We start from the raw sequence: 15,547 nt of genomic DNA, 5'->3' as shown, positions 1-15,547 counted from the left end.
GGAGTGAAGGGGCACAAAGGGGGAGGAGTTGAAGGTGAAGGCTGAGTGGTCAGAGAAGGTCTCCCTAAATGAAGACCTGAAGGCAGTGAGGGGTGAGCTTGTGGACACCTGGTGGCCAAACATTCCGGGTCGAGCAAACAGCAAGCGTAAAGGACTGAAGCATAAGGGCGTTGGAGCCAGCCTAGTATGTCGAAATACCTCATCTGCTCACAGTTCTTGTGCACTGAAGAGGCCAGTGTGGCAGGGGCCGTGTGAGCAAATGGAAGTAGTACATCAGGGAGGAAACGGGCATCGTATCCAATCAGATCAATATATTTACAAATACTTCTAGATGTATGAGCTATCTCCAAAGGAATGTACAGGAAACACTGGCACTGGTGGCAAACCCTGGGCAGAACTGGGCAGCTGGACTCAAGGAGTCCAGCACCTTGACTTTTCATTGGCCATCCTGTTTCATTTGAAATTTTCATGGTGTTGGCTGGGCACGGTGTGGCTCATGCCTGTAATCCCAGCACTTTGGGAAGCCAAGGTGGATGGATTACCTGAAGTCAGGAGTTCGAGACCAGCCTGGCCAACATGGTAAAACTACTCTCTCTTTTTTTTTTTTTTTTTTTTTTTTTGAGACCGAGTCTCGCTCTCTCTCCCAGGCTGGAGTGCAGTGGCCGGATCTCAGCTCACTGCAAGCTCCTCCTCTCGGGTTCACACCATTCTCCTGCCTCAGCCTCCCGAGTAGCTGGGACTACAGGCACCCGCCACTTCACCCGGCTAGTTTTTTGTATTTTTTTTTTAGTAGAGACGGGGTTTCACCATATTAGCCAGGATGGTCTCGATCTCCTGACCTCATGATCCGCCCGTCTCGGCCTCCCAAAGTGCTGGGATTACAGGCTTGAGCCACCGCGCGCGGCCTTAAAACTACTCTCTAAACCTCTACTAAAAATACAAAAAAAATTTTAGCTGGGTGTGGTGGCAGGCACCTGTAATCCCAGCTTCTCGGGAGGCTGAGGTGGAATTGCTTGAACCAGGAGGTGGAGGTTGCAGTGAGCAGAGATCACACCACTGCACTCCAGTCTGGACAACAGAGCAAGACTCCGTCTCAAAAAAAAATTTTTTTTTCATGGTGTTTAAGTTCTTTGCTACTTCCAACCCACGTCATAACCTCCTCCCACGATCCCTCAAGCTCCCTGTGTATGCACTAAGATCCTGTTTACAGCCGCTTTTTTTTTTTTTTTTGAGACGGAGTTTCGCTCGTTGCCCAGGCTGGAGTGCAACGGCGCAATCTCGGGTCACAGCAACCTCCGCCTTCTGGGTTCAAGCGATTCTCCTGCCTTAGCATCCAGAGTAGCTGGGCTTACAGGCATGCACCACCACGCCTGGCTAATTTTGTATTTTTAGTAGAGACAGGGTTTCTCCATGTTGGTCAGGCTGGTCTCGAACTCCCAACCTCAGGTTATCTGGCCGCCTCGGTCTCCCAAAGTGCTGGCATTATAGGCATGAACCACCGTGCCCAGCCCCTACAGCCACTTTTCCTCATGAGCAGCTATTTCACAAGATCTATCTCTGGGGCCATTTCTCTCCATACAAGAATCATCTCTGCTCATGTGAATGCACCAGACAAGTTTGTCACCATTTGAAGTTTATTTTTGTTTTTTGGGATGGAGTCTCACTCTGTCGCCCAGATTGAAGTGCAGTGGTGTAATCTCAGCTCACTGCAACCTCCACCTCCCAGGTTCAAGTGATTGTCCTGCCTCAGCTCCCTAGTAGCTGGGATTACAGGCGTGCACCACCACCCTGGCCAATCTTTGTATTTGTATTTTTATTTTTGTATTTTTAGAAGAGATGGGTTTCACCAGCTTGGCCAGGCTGGTTTTGAATTCCTGACCTCGTGACCCACTTGCCTGGGCCTCCCAAAGTGCTAGGGTTACAGGTGTGAGCCACTGCGCCCCAGTCATTTGAAAGGTTTTTTAGGACACACCAGTTCAGCCACAAGAATGTTGCAGCTGGTCATGCTGGCTAGGTCCCTGTTGACACGTCTGTTGGGGATATTCTGGGCTGTTATTGTGTGGCAGTTCTTTTGGGGGCACCATGAAGAACAGCTCTCAATTTGGCCTTTTTTTTTTTTTGAGACAGAGTCTCGCTCTGTCGCCCAGGCTGGAGTGCAGTGGCGCGATCTCGGCTCACTGCAAGCTCCGCCTCCTGGGTTCACGCCATTCCCCTGCCTCAGCCTCCCGAGTAACTGGGACTACAGGCGCCCACCACCGTGCCCGGCTAATTTTTGTATTTTTAGTAAAGACGGGTTTTCACCATGTTGGCCAGGATGATCTGGATCTCTTGACCTCGTGATCCACCTGCCTCGGCCTCCCAAAGTGCTGGGGTTACAGGTGTGAGCCACCACGCCTGGCCTTCAGTTTGGCCTACTTAAATGACTTCCAACTACCATCGTGATCAGCATGAAAGAGCAGGTCCCAACACAGGGAGAAGTTACACATCGTGCAGGAGATTGCTTATGAGATACTAAGAACTCTTCTTTTTTTTTTTTTGGTGAGACGGAGATTTACTCGTTGCCCAGGATGGAGTGCAATGGCGTGATCTCGGCTCACCGCATCCTCCGCCTCCCAGGTTCAAGCAATTCTCCTGCCTCAGCCTCCCAAGTAGCTGGGATTACAGGCATGTGCCACCACGCCCGGCCAATTTTGTATTTTTAGTAGAGATGGGGTTTCACCGTGTTGCCCAGGATGGTCTTGAACTCCAGACCTCAGGTGATCCGCCCGCCTCGGCCTCCCAAAGTGCTGGGATTATAGGCGTGAGCCACCGCACCTGGCCATTAAGAACTAACTTCTTAGGTGTAAATAATTATGTTAAAAAAAATAGGTATCTCGAGGCAGGAGAATAGTTTGAACCCAGAAGGCAGAGGTTGCAGAGAGCTGAGATGACACCACTGCACTCTAGCCTGGGCAACAGATTGCGACTCAGTCTCAAAAAAAAAAAAAAAAAAAAATGGTATCTCCAAGAGATACATATAGTTTCTTATTTCTGGATAAAATATAATCTCCAGGATTTGCTTTAAAATTATGTAGGGTGGTTGCACACATAGGTACTTAGGTTATTCTGTATAATCAACTATTTGACTCATTGACTGGCACAGAGAGGGTAGTCAAGGTTCAATAAAATTAAGTTAAAAAATGCTGGGCGCGGTGGCTCATGCCTGTAATCCCAGCACTTTGGGAGGCTGAGGCAGGTGGATCACCTGAAGTCAGGAGTTTGAGACCAGCCTGGCCAACATGGTGAAACCCCATCTCTACTAAAAATACAAAAATTAGCCAGGCGTGGTGGAGTGTGCCTGTAGACCCAGCTAGTTGGGAGGCTGAGGCAGGAGAGTCGCTTGAACACCGGAGGTGGAGGTTGCAGTGAGCAGAGGTCATGCCATTGCACTCCAGCCTGTGTGACACAATGAGATTCTATCATAAAAAAACAAAAACAAAATAAAACAATTAAATTAAATTAAAAAAATAAACACAAAACAGAAAAAATACTCACTGAAGCCCCTCCCTGGTCAGGGCACTGATTCCAGCCCAGCTTCTTGCCACTGCCTAGCCCATTCACACGCATGGTCTCACTTTTCCAACGAGTTTTTATTAGCAGGTAAGTCACGATTTAGGATCCCGGGGTGGGGATCACTAGGTACTAGGTCCCCCTTCACCATCCTGGGAGAAGGACAGAGGACAGAGGACAGGGAGGTACAGCCAGTTCAGATCTTCCCGGGAAACGTGCCTTCAGCCCGTTGCTCGTCCCAGTCTGTGACCTGTGGAAAGACAGTGTTATTCCCCCCGCGGTAGGGAAACCGCATGGGGGGACTTCTTATCTTCCTCACTTTGCCCACCTGTTTGTTCAACCAATATCCACAGGTACCTGCTGTGTGCCAACCTCTATTCCAGGGGCCGGGGAATCAGCAGTGACCCCAAAAGACAGAAATCACTGTTCTGAACAAGCTGACGTGCTGGGAGGAGAGTAACGGGCAGCAGGAAAACCCCAGGCCCACTGCAGAGCTGTCGATGGGGAGATCTGTCACTGTACAGAGCTCCAAGGGTGGGCCCTGCTTTGAAAACCTCATGTCAACACTATGCTGTTTGTCCAAATAGGGGAGATGGAATAGGAGGCAGCTGTGAAAAAACAAAACGAGGCTGATTTATGTTCTGGCATGAATGGATGGATCTTCAAGATATACAGTCAAGTGCAAAAAAGGTGCCAAACGGAATACACAGTGCAATCCCACCACTGACCACAGGCAATGCTTAGTATAAATGATGATAGAGGCTGGGTGTGGTGACTCAGGACTCACGCCTGTCATCCCAGCACTTTGCGGGGCCAATGTAGGAGGACTGCTTGAGCTCAGGAGTTTGAGACCAACCTGGACAACACAGCAAGACCCCCATCTCTACAAAAAACAAAAAACAAGCGGGGCATGGTGGCTCGTGCCTATAATCCCAGCACTTTGGGAGGTGGAAGTGGAAGGATCGCTTGAGCCCAGGAGTTTGAGACCAGCCTGGTGAACGTGGCAAAACCCTGTCTCTACAAAAGATACAAAACTTAGCCAGGCATGGTGGCATGCACCTGTAGTCCCAGTGACTAGGGAGGCTGAGGTGGGAGAACTGCCTGAACCCAGGAGTTCGAGGCTGCAGTGAGCTATGATGCTACCATTGCACACTGCCCTCCAGCCTGAGTGACAGAGCAAGATTGTCTCTCTAAAAACAAAAATAAAAATTAAAAAAAAAAAAAGATGAAAAGGCCCATATAAGGCCTATGTCAAATTAACACTCCCTGAAAGTAACACTCTACTCTGTGGGCCTCACAGGCAGTTACAAGCATAAATGTTTTTATATACATACGTGCTCACATTTTATGCTATAAGGCAGGGGTCCCTGAGCCCCAACCAGGTACTGGTCTGTGGCCTGTTAGGAACTGGGCCGCACAACTGGAAGTGAGCGGCAGGTGAGCGAGAGAAGCTTCAACTATATTTACAAGCACTCCCTAAGGCTCAAATTACTGCCCGAGTTCCACCTCCTGTCAGATCAGCGGCGGCATTAGATTCTCACAGGAGTGCGAACCCTATTGTGAACTGCGCATGCCAGGGATCTAGGCGGTGCGCTCCGTATGAGAATCTAATGCCTGATGATCTGTTACTGTCTCCCATCACCCCTAGATCGGACCATCTCGTTGGAGGAAAACAAGCTCAGGGCTCCCACTGATTCTACAGTATGGTGAGTTGTATAATTATTTTATTATATATTGTAATAATAGTAGGAATAAAGTGGACAATACATGTAATATGCTGGACTCATCCTTACACCATCCCCAACCCTGTCTGTGGAAAAACTGTCTTCCATGAAACCCGTCCCTGGTGCCAAAAAGGGTGAGGACCACTGGTGAAAGGAACAGTGGATGAAAGCATGGACAATGGAGAGACTGAATCTGAATCCCTGCTCCATCACTTCCGAGCTGTGTGACCTTGGGCAAGTTACTCAACCTTTCTGGGCCTCAGTTTCCAATTCCGTAAAATGAGGATACTAACAATAGTACCTACCTCATACGGCTGTTTTAGCATGTTGACCTCATGTGATGTAAAGTGCTAACATGGCTGGGCACAGTGGCTCACGCCTGTAATCCCAGCACTTTGGAAGGCCGAAGCAGGTGGATCACCTGAGGTCAGGAGTTTGAGACCAGCCTGGCCAACATGGTGAAACTCTGTCTCCACTAAAAATACAAAAATCAGCTGGGCGTGGTGGCAGGCGCCTGTAATCCCAGATACTCGGGAGGCTGAGGCAGGATAATTGCCTGAACCTGGGAGGCGGAGGTTGCAGTGAGCTGAGATTGCACCACTGCACTCCAGCCTGGGAGACAGAGCAGCAAGACTCCATCTCAAAAAAACAAAAAAAAACAAAAAAAAACAAAGTGCTAACAACATAGCTGGCCCATAATAAGTGCCATCAGTGTATGCCTACTTTATTTACATACACACACCACACCATAAAAACTCCATCCTTGCAAATTGACTCCTACTATATAGATTGTTCTGCAACTTGCTTTTCCTGTGTCTTAGCATTCTTTCCGTGTGCCAGCACGTAGATCACCACAGTCTCCATAAAGACTATCAAGATAAATGTTTTAAGTTGGGTTATTTCCAAATATTCCCCATTACAAACAGCTCTGCAATGGGCATCTTTGTACATGAAGATTTTTGTAGCATGCCTAGATGTGGAATTGCCAAGTTAAAGAAGGGTAATTTTTTTTTATTTTGAAAGATTCAGCTGGGTGCGGTAGCTCACGCCTATAATCCCAGCACTTTGGGAGGCTGAGGCAGGCAGACTGCTTTGAGCTCAGGAGTTCGAGACCAGTCTGGGCAACATAGCGAAACCCCATTTCTACAAAAAAATACAAAAATTGGGCCAGGTGTGGTGGCTCATGCCTGTAGTCCCAGCTATTCAGGAGGCTGAGGCAGGAGAATTACTTGAACCCAGGAGGCAGAGGTTACAGTGAGCCGAGATCATGCTACTGCACTCCAGACTGGGCAACAGCGTGAGACTCAAGAAAGAAAAGAAAAGAAAGAAAGAGAGAAAGAGTGGGAGAGGGAGAGGGAGACAGGGAGAGAGGGAGAGAAGGACAGAGGGAGAGAAGGAGGGAGGCAGAGGGAGAGAGGGAGAGAGAGGAAGAGAGAGGAGGGAGGGGGAGGGGGGGAGAGAGAGAGAGAGAGAGAGAGAGAGAGAGAGAGACAGAGAGAGGCAGGCACAGTGGCACATGCCTATAGTCCCAGCTACTCAGGAGGCTGAGGCAGGAGGAACACTTGAGCTCAGGAGTTCGAGTCCTGCCGAGGCAACATCGTGAGACCCTGTCTTTAAAAACTTGTTTTTGTTTTTGCTTTTTAAACAAAGGGCAGGGGCATAGCAAAGAGCTATTAAATATTGACAACAGATTTGCTCAGATCAGGGCTGAAGGGACTCTCTTACTGTGTCATTATTTAGAAGTCTACACTGAAGTAGGCAGGGGTGAAATGATGTGTCTGGGACTTGCTTTAGAATACTTCAGCAAAGGAAAGAAGAAAAAGAAAAAGGGTAGATGAAGAAACTGTGGATAAATCTTGATAACTATTCACTTTGGGTGATGGATGTATTTGGGGTCAATGAATTATTCTCTCTACTTTGAAAATGTTCATAATAGGGCCGGGCGTGGTGGCTCACACCTATAATCCTGGCACTGTGGGAGGCCGAGGCGGGTGGATCATGAAGTCAGGAGATCGAGACCATTCTGGCTGACATGGTGAAACCCCATCTCTATTAAAATACAAAAAACTAGCTGGGCGTGGTGGTGCACACCTGTAGTCCCAGCTACTTGGGAGGCTGAGGCAGGGGAATCGCTTGAACCTGGGAGGCGGAGGTTGCAGTGAGCCAAGATCGCGCCACTGCACTCCAGCCTGGTAACAGAGCAAGACTGTCTTTAAAAAAAAAAAAAAAGAAAGAAAAAGAAAATGCTCATAATAAAAAAGGACAGGACTGCACAGAATTGTGAGCTATACAGGGATGGGAACCCAGTGCTGAGTGTGTATTTGGAGAGTGCATGAGTGAGCTACATCTAGCAAGATGCCCTGGTCACCTCAGCTGAGAGCCCTGACTGGTTGAGAGGCATCAACAGAAGGAGAAAGGGAGGCAATTCTAGGAGGGAGGAAAGGCATTGAGTCCTGGGACAGTGTGGAGCCCTGTCCTCCCTCTGCCCCTCACAGATGAGCTCCCACCAAGCCACCACGCTCCCCTCTGCAAAGACCCCACCCCAGCATCCCAAGGGCCCTGGTAGGAGGCACATACCCAGGATGTGGGGCAGAGGGACTGGTACACACGCTGGTACCATTCGCATACAGAGACATTGCCTCCTTTAGTGGTCATTGCCTTCTGGCAGCGGTGGAAGTCTGTGAAGAAAGGGGTTCAAGTCAGCCCAGATCAAGAGCTGGAACACATTTTTTTTTTTTTTTTTTTTTTGAGGTAGGGTCTCGCTCTGTCACTCAGGCTGGAGTGCAATGGTGTGACCTTGGCTCACTGGAACCCCTACCTCCTCCTGGGTTCAAGTGATTCTCCTGCCTCAGCCTCTCGAGTAGCTGGGATTACAGGCACCTGCCACCATGCCCGGCTAATTTTTTGTATTTTTAGTAGAGACAGGGTTTCGCCATGTTGGCCAGGCTGGTCTTGATCTGCTTGCCTCAGCCTCCCAAAGTGCTAGGATTACAGGTGGGAGTCACCGCATCCAGCAAAATTACATTTATAAAGATGTTTACAGCCACATCATTTGAAAGAACTCCAAAATGAAAATCACACAAGTGTCCAGGCGTAGAATAAATTGTAGAAAACTGAACAGCAATGAAAATGAGCAAGTTATATGCCACAGCATGTATAGATCTGAGAAGGTATTCGAAAGAAAAAATCCAAACACAAAAGAATACACACAGTATTTATAAAGTTCACAAAGAGGTGAATCTAAACACGGTGGTAGCTGCACATGGTGGCTCACACCTGTAATCCCAGCACTTTGGGAAGCCGAGGCAGGTGGATCACTTGAGGTTAGGAGTTCGAGACCAGCCTGGACAACATGGTGAAGCCCTGTCTCTATTAAAAATACAAACAATTGGCCAGGCATGGTGGCTCATGCCTGTAATCTCAGCACTTTAGGAGGCTGAGGCAGGTGGATCACGAGGTCAGGAGATCGAGACCAGGCTGGCCAACATGGTGAAACCCTGTCTCTACTAAAAACACAAAAAATTAGCCGGGTGTGGTGGCACGTGCCTGTAGTCCCAGCTACTCAGGAGGCTGAGGCAGGAGAATTGCTTAAACCCAGGAGGCGGAGGTTGCAGTGAGCTGAGATTGCACAACTGCACTCCAACCTGGGCAACGGAGCAAGACTCTGTCTCAAAAAAAAAAAAAAAAAAAAAATTGGCCAGGCACGGTGGCTCACACCTGTAATCTCAGCACTTTGGGAGGCTGAGGTGGATGGATCACGAAGTCAGGAGTTTAAGACCAGCCTGGCCAAGATGGTAAAACCCTGTCTCTACTAAAAATAAAAAAATAAAAAAAAATTAGCCAGGCATGGTGGCAGGTGCCTGTAATCCCAGTTACTCAGGAGGCTGAGGCAGAGAATTGCTTGAAGCTGAGAGGTGAAGGCTGCAGTGAGCTAAGATGGCACCACTGTACTCCACCCTGGGTGACAAAGCCAGACTCCATCTCAAAAAAAAAAAAAAAAAAAAAAAAAGCCACGTGCAGTGGCTCACACCTGTAATCCCAGCACTTTGGGAGTCCGAGGCAGGCGGACGACAGGGTCAGGAGATCAAGATCATACTGGCTAATATGGTGAAACCCCATCTCTACTAAAAATACAAAAAAATTAGCTGGACGTGGTGGCGGGTGCCTGTAGTCCCAGCTACTAGGGAGGTTGAGGCAGGAGAATGGCATGAACCTGGGAGGCAGAGCTTGCAGTGAGCCGAGATCACGCCACTGCACTCCAGCCTGGGCGACAGAGCGAGACTCTGTCTCAAAAAAAAAATTAGCTGGGTGTGGTGGCGGGCGCCTGTAATCCCAGCTACTCAGGAGGTTGAGGCAGGAGAATCACTTGAACCCGGGAGGCAGAGGTTGCAGAGAGTTGAGATCGTGCCACTGCACTCCAGCCTGGGCAACGAGAAAGAAACTCCATCAATAACATAACAAAATAACATAATATACATAACATATATACAATAAAATAAAATAAAAAACATGGTGGTAAAACAAAGATGTGAGGCCTTGTGCAGTGGCTCACGCCAGTAATTCCAACACTTTGGGAGGCCGAGGCGGGTGGATCACCTGAGGTCAGGAGTTCAAGACCAGCCTGATCAACATGGTGAAACCTCGTCTTTACTAAAAACAAAAAACACAAAAAATTAGCTGGGCATGGTGGTGGGTGCCTGTAATCCCAGCTACTCATGAGGCTGAGACAAGAGAATCGCTTGAACCCAGGAGGCGGGGGAGGTTGCAGTGAGCCAAGATTGTGCCATTGCACTCCAGCCTGGGCAACAAGAGCAAAAAACTCAGTCTCAAAAACAAACAAACAAAAACAAACAAAAACAAAGATGTGATCACCCCCAGTTAGTGGGGTCACTTCTCTACTGGGGAGAGCAGGGTGTTGTGTTCCAGACAGGACATAAAGAAGGCAGGGGCCGGGCGCGGTGGCTCACGCCTGTAATCCCAGCACTTTGGGAGGCCGAGACGGGCGGATCACGAGGTCAGGAGATCGAGACCATCCTGGCTAACACGGTGAAACCCCGTCTCTACTAAAAAATACAAAAAACTAGCCGGGCGAGGTGGCGGGCGCCTATAGTCCCAGCTACTCGGGAGGCTGAGGCAGGAGAATGGCGTGAACCCGGGAGGCGGAGCTTGCAGTGAGCTGAGATCCGGCCACCGCACTCCAGCCTGGGTGACAGAGAGAGACTCCATCTCAAAAAAAAAAAAAAAAAAAAAAAGAAAAAGAAGGCAGGGAGGCCAGGTGCAGTGGCTCATGCCTGTAATCCCAGCACTTTGGGAGGCTGAGGTGGGCGGATCACCTGAGGTTAGGAGTTCGACACCAGCCTGACCAACATGGAGAAACCCCATCTCTACTAAAAAAACAAAATTAGCCGGGCATGGTGGCACAAGCCTGTAATTCCAGCTACTAGGGAGGCTGAGGCAGGAGAATCGCTTGAACCTAGGAGGCAGAGGTTGCAGTGAGCCAAGATCGCTCCATTGCACTCCAGCCTGGGCAACAAGAGTGAAACTCCATCTCGAAAAAACAAAATAAATAAATAAATAAATAAATAAATAAATAAAGAAGGTGGGGAGATAAGAGTGTGGGCAATGTCTGCTTTTCTATCCAGGTTATGGTTGCACAAGGGGTTCACTTTAGAATTATTCATTTAGCTGTATATGTTTGTTATGTGCTTTCTGTACATGTTACACTACACACACACATACAGCTTAAAAAAAAAAAATCATTGTAGGGGCCAGGCACAGTGGCTCACAACTATAATCCCAACACTTTGGGAAGCTAAGGCAGGAAGATTACATGAAGCCAAGAGTTTGAGACCAGCCTGGGCAACAAAGCGAGACCTCTTCTCTACAAAAAAATTAGCCAAGTGCAGTAGTGTGGGCCTGTGGTCCCAGCTACTCGAGAGGCTGAGGTAGGAGGACCTCTTGAGCCCAGGAGGTTGAGGCTGCAGTGAGCTATGACTGCACCACTGCACTCCAGCCTAGGTGACAGTGAGACCCCATCTCCGGAAAACAACAACAACAACAACAACAACAAAAAAACATAATAATAATAAAAAATTTAAATTAAAAAAAAAAAAATCATTGCAGGAACTAAAGTTTATAACCCTGGCCTGGACCTGAACAGCAGGTGATGAGAGGTATGGGCCTTCCAGAGTAAGGATGTTCAGAACAAAAGGGAGGACGCTGGGGTGGATGAGTCCTCTAGGAAGAGGCAAGCGGTGAGTGACTCGAGGTATGTGGCCAGGAAAAGGTCCTGCTTACCCAGGTAGTTCTGCCAGCAGTTCCTGGTCTGGTTCTGGTTGGGGAAGCGGCTGTCAAAAGGGGCAGTCTTGTAGTTCTTGATTTTGGTCTCAATGTCTTCTTCCGCCATGGTGCTGAATCCTGGAGGCGAAAGGAGTGGGTGTTGACAGGGGCCCCAGGGCCCCTCAGCAAGCCAGACTACCCAGGATCAATAGAAGAGGGCAGGCACAGAAGAATGGGCTGAGTGTGGACAAGTTCCTGCCTCTCAACATACACAGAGATGAGGGGCAAGACAAATTCACATATCTGAATGTGGCGGTCACGGCAGGGTTGGGGTACAACTCCTCAGCAAAATCAAGCCTGGTCCCCAAATAACATGAGCTAACACTCACTGAGTGCTTACTACATGCCAGGTGCTGTTCTACACACATTACTCCTACTTTACTCTAAAAGGTAGGAATTATTACTATCACCATTGCCCAGACGAGGAAGGAACAGGGTGTCTAAGTGACTTTCTAAGGTTAAACAGCATAAATATAAATGGTGGGCTGCCTCCGTTGTTGGCATAATCTACACTGCAAAGATTCTTAATCTTTTTGGTGCCACAAACTCCTCAGCAGTCTGATGAATCCCATAAACCTCTCGCTGAATATTTTTTTTTCTTTTTTTGAGACAGAGTCTTGCTCTGTCACCCAGGCTGGAGGGCAGTGGTACCATCTAGGCTCACGAACCTCCGCCTCCCAGGTTCAAGCAATTCTGTTGCTTCAGCCTCCCGAACAGCTGAGATTACAGGCACCCGCCACCATGCCCTGCTAATTTTTTTGATTTTTAGTAGAAACAAGGTTTTTACCATGTTGGTCAGACTGGTCTCGAACTCCTGATCTCAAATGATCCGTCTGGCTTGGCCTCTCAAAATGTTGAGATTACAGGAGGGAGCCACCAAATCCAGCCTGAATATGTTTAAATGTATTTAAAAATTGCATAGGTTCCATGAGTACACGAAGAAGAGAAAAAAACCTGCACAGCATCACAAAGAAAACCAGTTATATCCAGCTGAGGATTCATTAAGGAATACAATTTTTGCCGGGTGCAGTGGCTCACGCCTGTAATCCTAGCACTTTGTGAGGCCGGGGTCGGGGCGGGGGGGGGTGGATCACCTGAGGTCAGGAGTTCAAGACCAGCCTGGCCAATATGGTGAAATCCTGTCTCTACTAAAAATACAAAAATTAGCTCGCGTGGAGAGCAGTGGTGCGACCTCAGCTCACTGCAACCTCCACCACCTGGGTTCAATCCCAGCTACTCTGGATGTTGAGGCAAGAGAATCGCTTGAACCCAGGAGGCAGAGGTTGCAGTGAGCCGAGATTGTGCCAGTGCACTGCAACCTGGGCAACAGAGCAAAAACACTGTCTCAAAAAAAAAAAAAAGAATACAATTTTGAAGTAATCATAAATGAATATAGTACTTTGTGACATTTGCAGTTATAATGTGATATAAGAATATCTGTGATTTTGGGTGGGGCACGGTGGCTCACACCTGTAATCACAGCACTTTGGGACACTGAGGTGGGAGGATCGCTTGAGCCCGAGAGTTCAAGACCATCCTGGGCAACATGGTGAAACCCCATCTCATCTCTACAAAAAAATATTAAAATTGGCCGGGAGCGGTGGCTCACGCCTGTAATACCAGCACTTTGGGAGGCCGAGGTGGGCAGATCGCCTCAGGTCAAGAGTTCGAGACCAGCCTGGCTAACATGGTAAAACCCTGACTCTACTAAAAATACAAAAAATTAGCTGGGGTGGTGGCATGTACCTGTAATTCCAGCTACTCGGGAGGCAAGACCTTGTCTCAAAAAATAAAATAAAATTAAATTAAAATTAGCCAGGTGTGGTGGCACATGCCTGTGGTTCCAGCTACTGAGGTAGGATCGCTTGCGCAGGGAAGCAGAGGTTGCAGTGAGCCGAGATTTCTCCACTGCACGCCAGCCTGGGTGACACAGAGACCCTGTCTCAGAAAAGGAGAAAAAAATAAAAAAAGGAATATATATGATTTTGATTGCTAACAAAATCACAGCTGCTGCTAGTACGACCGAGGCTGTTACCTCAAAAGGTTAGTAAAAACACAGATGTAATTCCACCCCCCACCCTAATTCAAGTACTAGCATTCCTTGAATTCTACCAACCCTGCGGACTCAGGGTTAAAAACCTTTAATATGCCGGGCGCGGTGGCTCAAGCCTGTAATCCCAGCACTTTGGGAGGCCGAGACGGGTGGATCACGAGGTCAGGAGATCGAGACCATACTGGCTAACACGGTGAAACCCCGTCTCTACTAAAAAATACAAAAAACTAGCCGGGCGAGGTGGCGGGCGCCTGTAGTCCCAGCTATTCCGGAGGCTGAGGCAGGAGAATGGCGTGAACCCGGGAGGCGGAGCTTGCAGTGAGCTGAGATCCGGCCACTGTACTCCAGCCTGGGCGACAGAGCGAGACTCCGTCTCAAAAAAAAAAAAAAAAAAAAAACCTTTAATATAATGTCTCTGAAGAAATGACAGTGTTCGTCAGGAACCTGAGAGAAAGTGTCTACTATATTCCAGTGAATCCTAGGAGTCGTGGGGCTATACAGAGACTTGCAGAGCAGTGTCAGATTCAAGCGACGCAAGGTGGTGGTGGGGGTCCGGAGCACTAAAACAGTCTTTCGATGGGGAGGTGGGGTGTAAAACACCAGCTGCTGGGGCACAGACGCAATCGGTAGGATCGTTAGCGGCGAGATCTCGACCCGGTATCTGAGGATGAGGGTGCATCGGAAATGACTCTGCAGCCCCTCCAACGCCCAAAAGGGAGGATGGACTGGACACCCGGGAGCCAGGCTGCGGCCCAGGCAAGCCGCGGGAGGCCACGCCTGTGAATTGGCCGTGAAGAGCCCTGGAGGACAAACTCCTGGGTCAAATCCTGCTCGCTGTGTAGGCTCAGCTAGGTCGCTTGGTATCTCTGAGCCTGTTTACTGACAAAAGGGGATAATCGCAGGCCCTCTCTCACAGGGCTGCTGAGAGAGTTAAATGAATTAAAGTTGTTTGGGACGTTGCCCGGCATCAAGGAAGAACCTTATCATTGTTAGACCTTACGATGAACAGAACAGGGCCCCGGGACGCAGGGAGGCCGGACGCCGCCAGCCGGAAGCCTCAACCCGTTCTCAGGGAAGCTGGGGTCCGGCTCCTCGGCCCGCTAGACTGGGGTCCCAGGTTCCAGAACCCTCCACACTCACCTAAAGGCACCCCAGATGCAACTTGCAGCTCAATGTCACCCTCAGCAAAGATACCAGAATCGGACAGGAAGCGGAACTACGACCAGCCGGAAGCTGAGCGAGGTGGGGACTAGAGGAGTCTTTCCAGAGGCTAGAGCTCCCTCGCAGGAGGAGGCCACCGAAGCCATTCAAGCCACGCCCAGCAAGAGAACTACGACTTTCTATTGAGTTGAATGCTTGTTCATCATCACTTCTGGCCCAATCGTGAGCTTGCGCGGCTGGGGCTCGGGCGCCTGTGGTTACCGGGTCTTGTCCGAGGGAGCGTTATAGATCCCTGGGCTGGCTGGAGGGTGGGTGCGGGTAAAAATGTCCCAGAGAAACTACTTTTATTCATGCAAGAAATATTTATTGAACGCTTTTTCTGTGTCGGTTATTTCTTTTCTTTAAAAATGTTTTTTCTTTTATTTTTTTAATTTTTTTTATTTTTTGAGACGGAGTCTCGCTCTGTCGCCCAGGCTGGAGTGCAGTGGCGCGATCTCGGCTCACTGCAAGCTCCGCCTCCCGGGTTCACGCCATTCCCCTGCCTCAGCCTTCCGAGTAGCTGGGACTACAGGCGCCCGCCACCGCGCCCGGCTAATTTTTTGTATTTTTAGTGGAGACGGGGCTTCACCGTGGTCTCCATCTCCTGACCTCGTGATCCGCCCGCCTCGGCCTCCCAAAGTGCTGGGATTACAGGCGTGAGCCACCGCGACCGGCCCTTTTT

At 49.1% G+C, this 15,547-nt stretch overlaps 1 protein-coding gene across 2 annotated transcripts; it reads right to left on the bottom strand.

Annotated features, from left to right (window-relative positions):
- Positions 1-3,610: 3,610 nt before the first annotated feature.
- LOC139360224 (cytochrome c oxidase subunit 6B1) lies at positions 3,611-14,957 on the bottom strand. 2 transcript variants are annotated; one of them, XM_071086351.1, is made up of 5 exons: positions 14,806-14,942; positions 13,448-13,550; positions 11,571-11,690; positions 7,851-7,951; positions 3,611-3,799 (listed from the first exon to the last, which is right to left on the bottom strand). In XM_071086351.1, the coding sequence occupies exons 3-5, from the start codon at positions 11,677-11,679 to the stop codon at positions 3,746-3,748; spliced, it is 264 nt and encodes an 87-aa protein (XP_070942452.1). In that variant the 5' UTR covers positions 11,680-11,690; positions 13,448-13,550; positions 14,806-14,942; the 3' UTR covers positions 3,611-3,745. The 2 variants fall into 2 exon arrangements, with proteins under 2 accessions (XP_070942452.1, XP_070942451.1); XM_071086350.1 differs by lacking the exon at positions 13,448-13,550 and having other exon boundaries at positions 14,806-14,957.
- Between the last annotated feature and the right edge of the window lie 590 nt (positions 14,958-15,547).

The sequence above is a fragment of the Macaca nemestrina genome, chromosome 20 (genome assembly GCF_043159975.1).
Source record: "Macaca nemestrina isolate mMacNem1 chromosome 20, mMacNem.hap1, whole genome shotgun sequence".
Taxonomy (NCBI): domain Eukaryota; kingdom Metazoa; phylum Chordata; class Mammalia; order Primates; family Cercopithecidae; genus Macaca; species Macaca nemestrina.
This window is presented reverse-complemented; position numbering and strand designations above follow the sequence as displayed.

What these genes read in the sequence shown, in the direction of transcription:
- LOC139360224 (XM_071086350.1), bottom strand. Translation starts at nt 11,679, where the DNA reads ATGGCGGAAGAAGACATTGAGACCAAAATCAAGAACTACAAGACTGCC. An exon ending in CTGCTGGCAGAACTACCTGG is followed by an intron (nt 7,952 to 11,570) that starts GTAAGCAGGACC and finishes CTTTCTTCACAG; the next exon opens with ACTTCCACCGCTGCCAGAAG. An exon ending in CCCTCTGCCCCACATCCTGG is followed by an intron (nt 3,800 to 7,850) that starts GTATGTGCCTCC and finishes GTCTTTCCACAG; the next exon opens with GTCACAGACTGGGACGAGCA.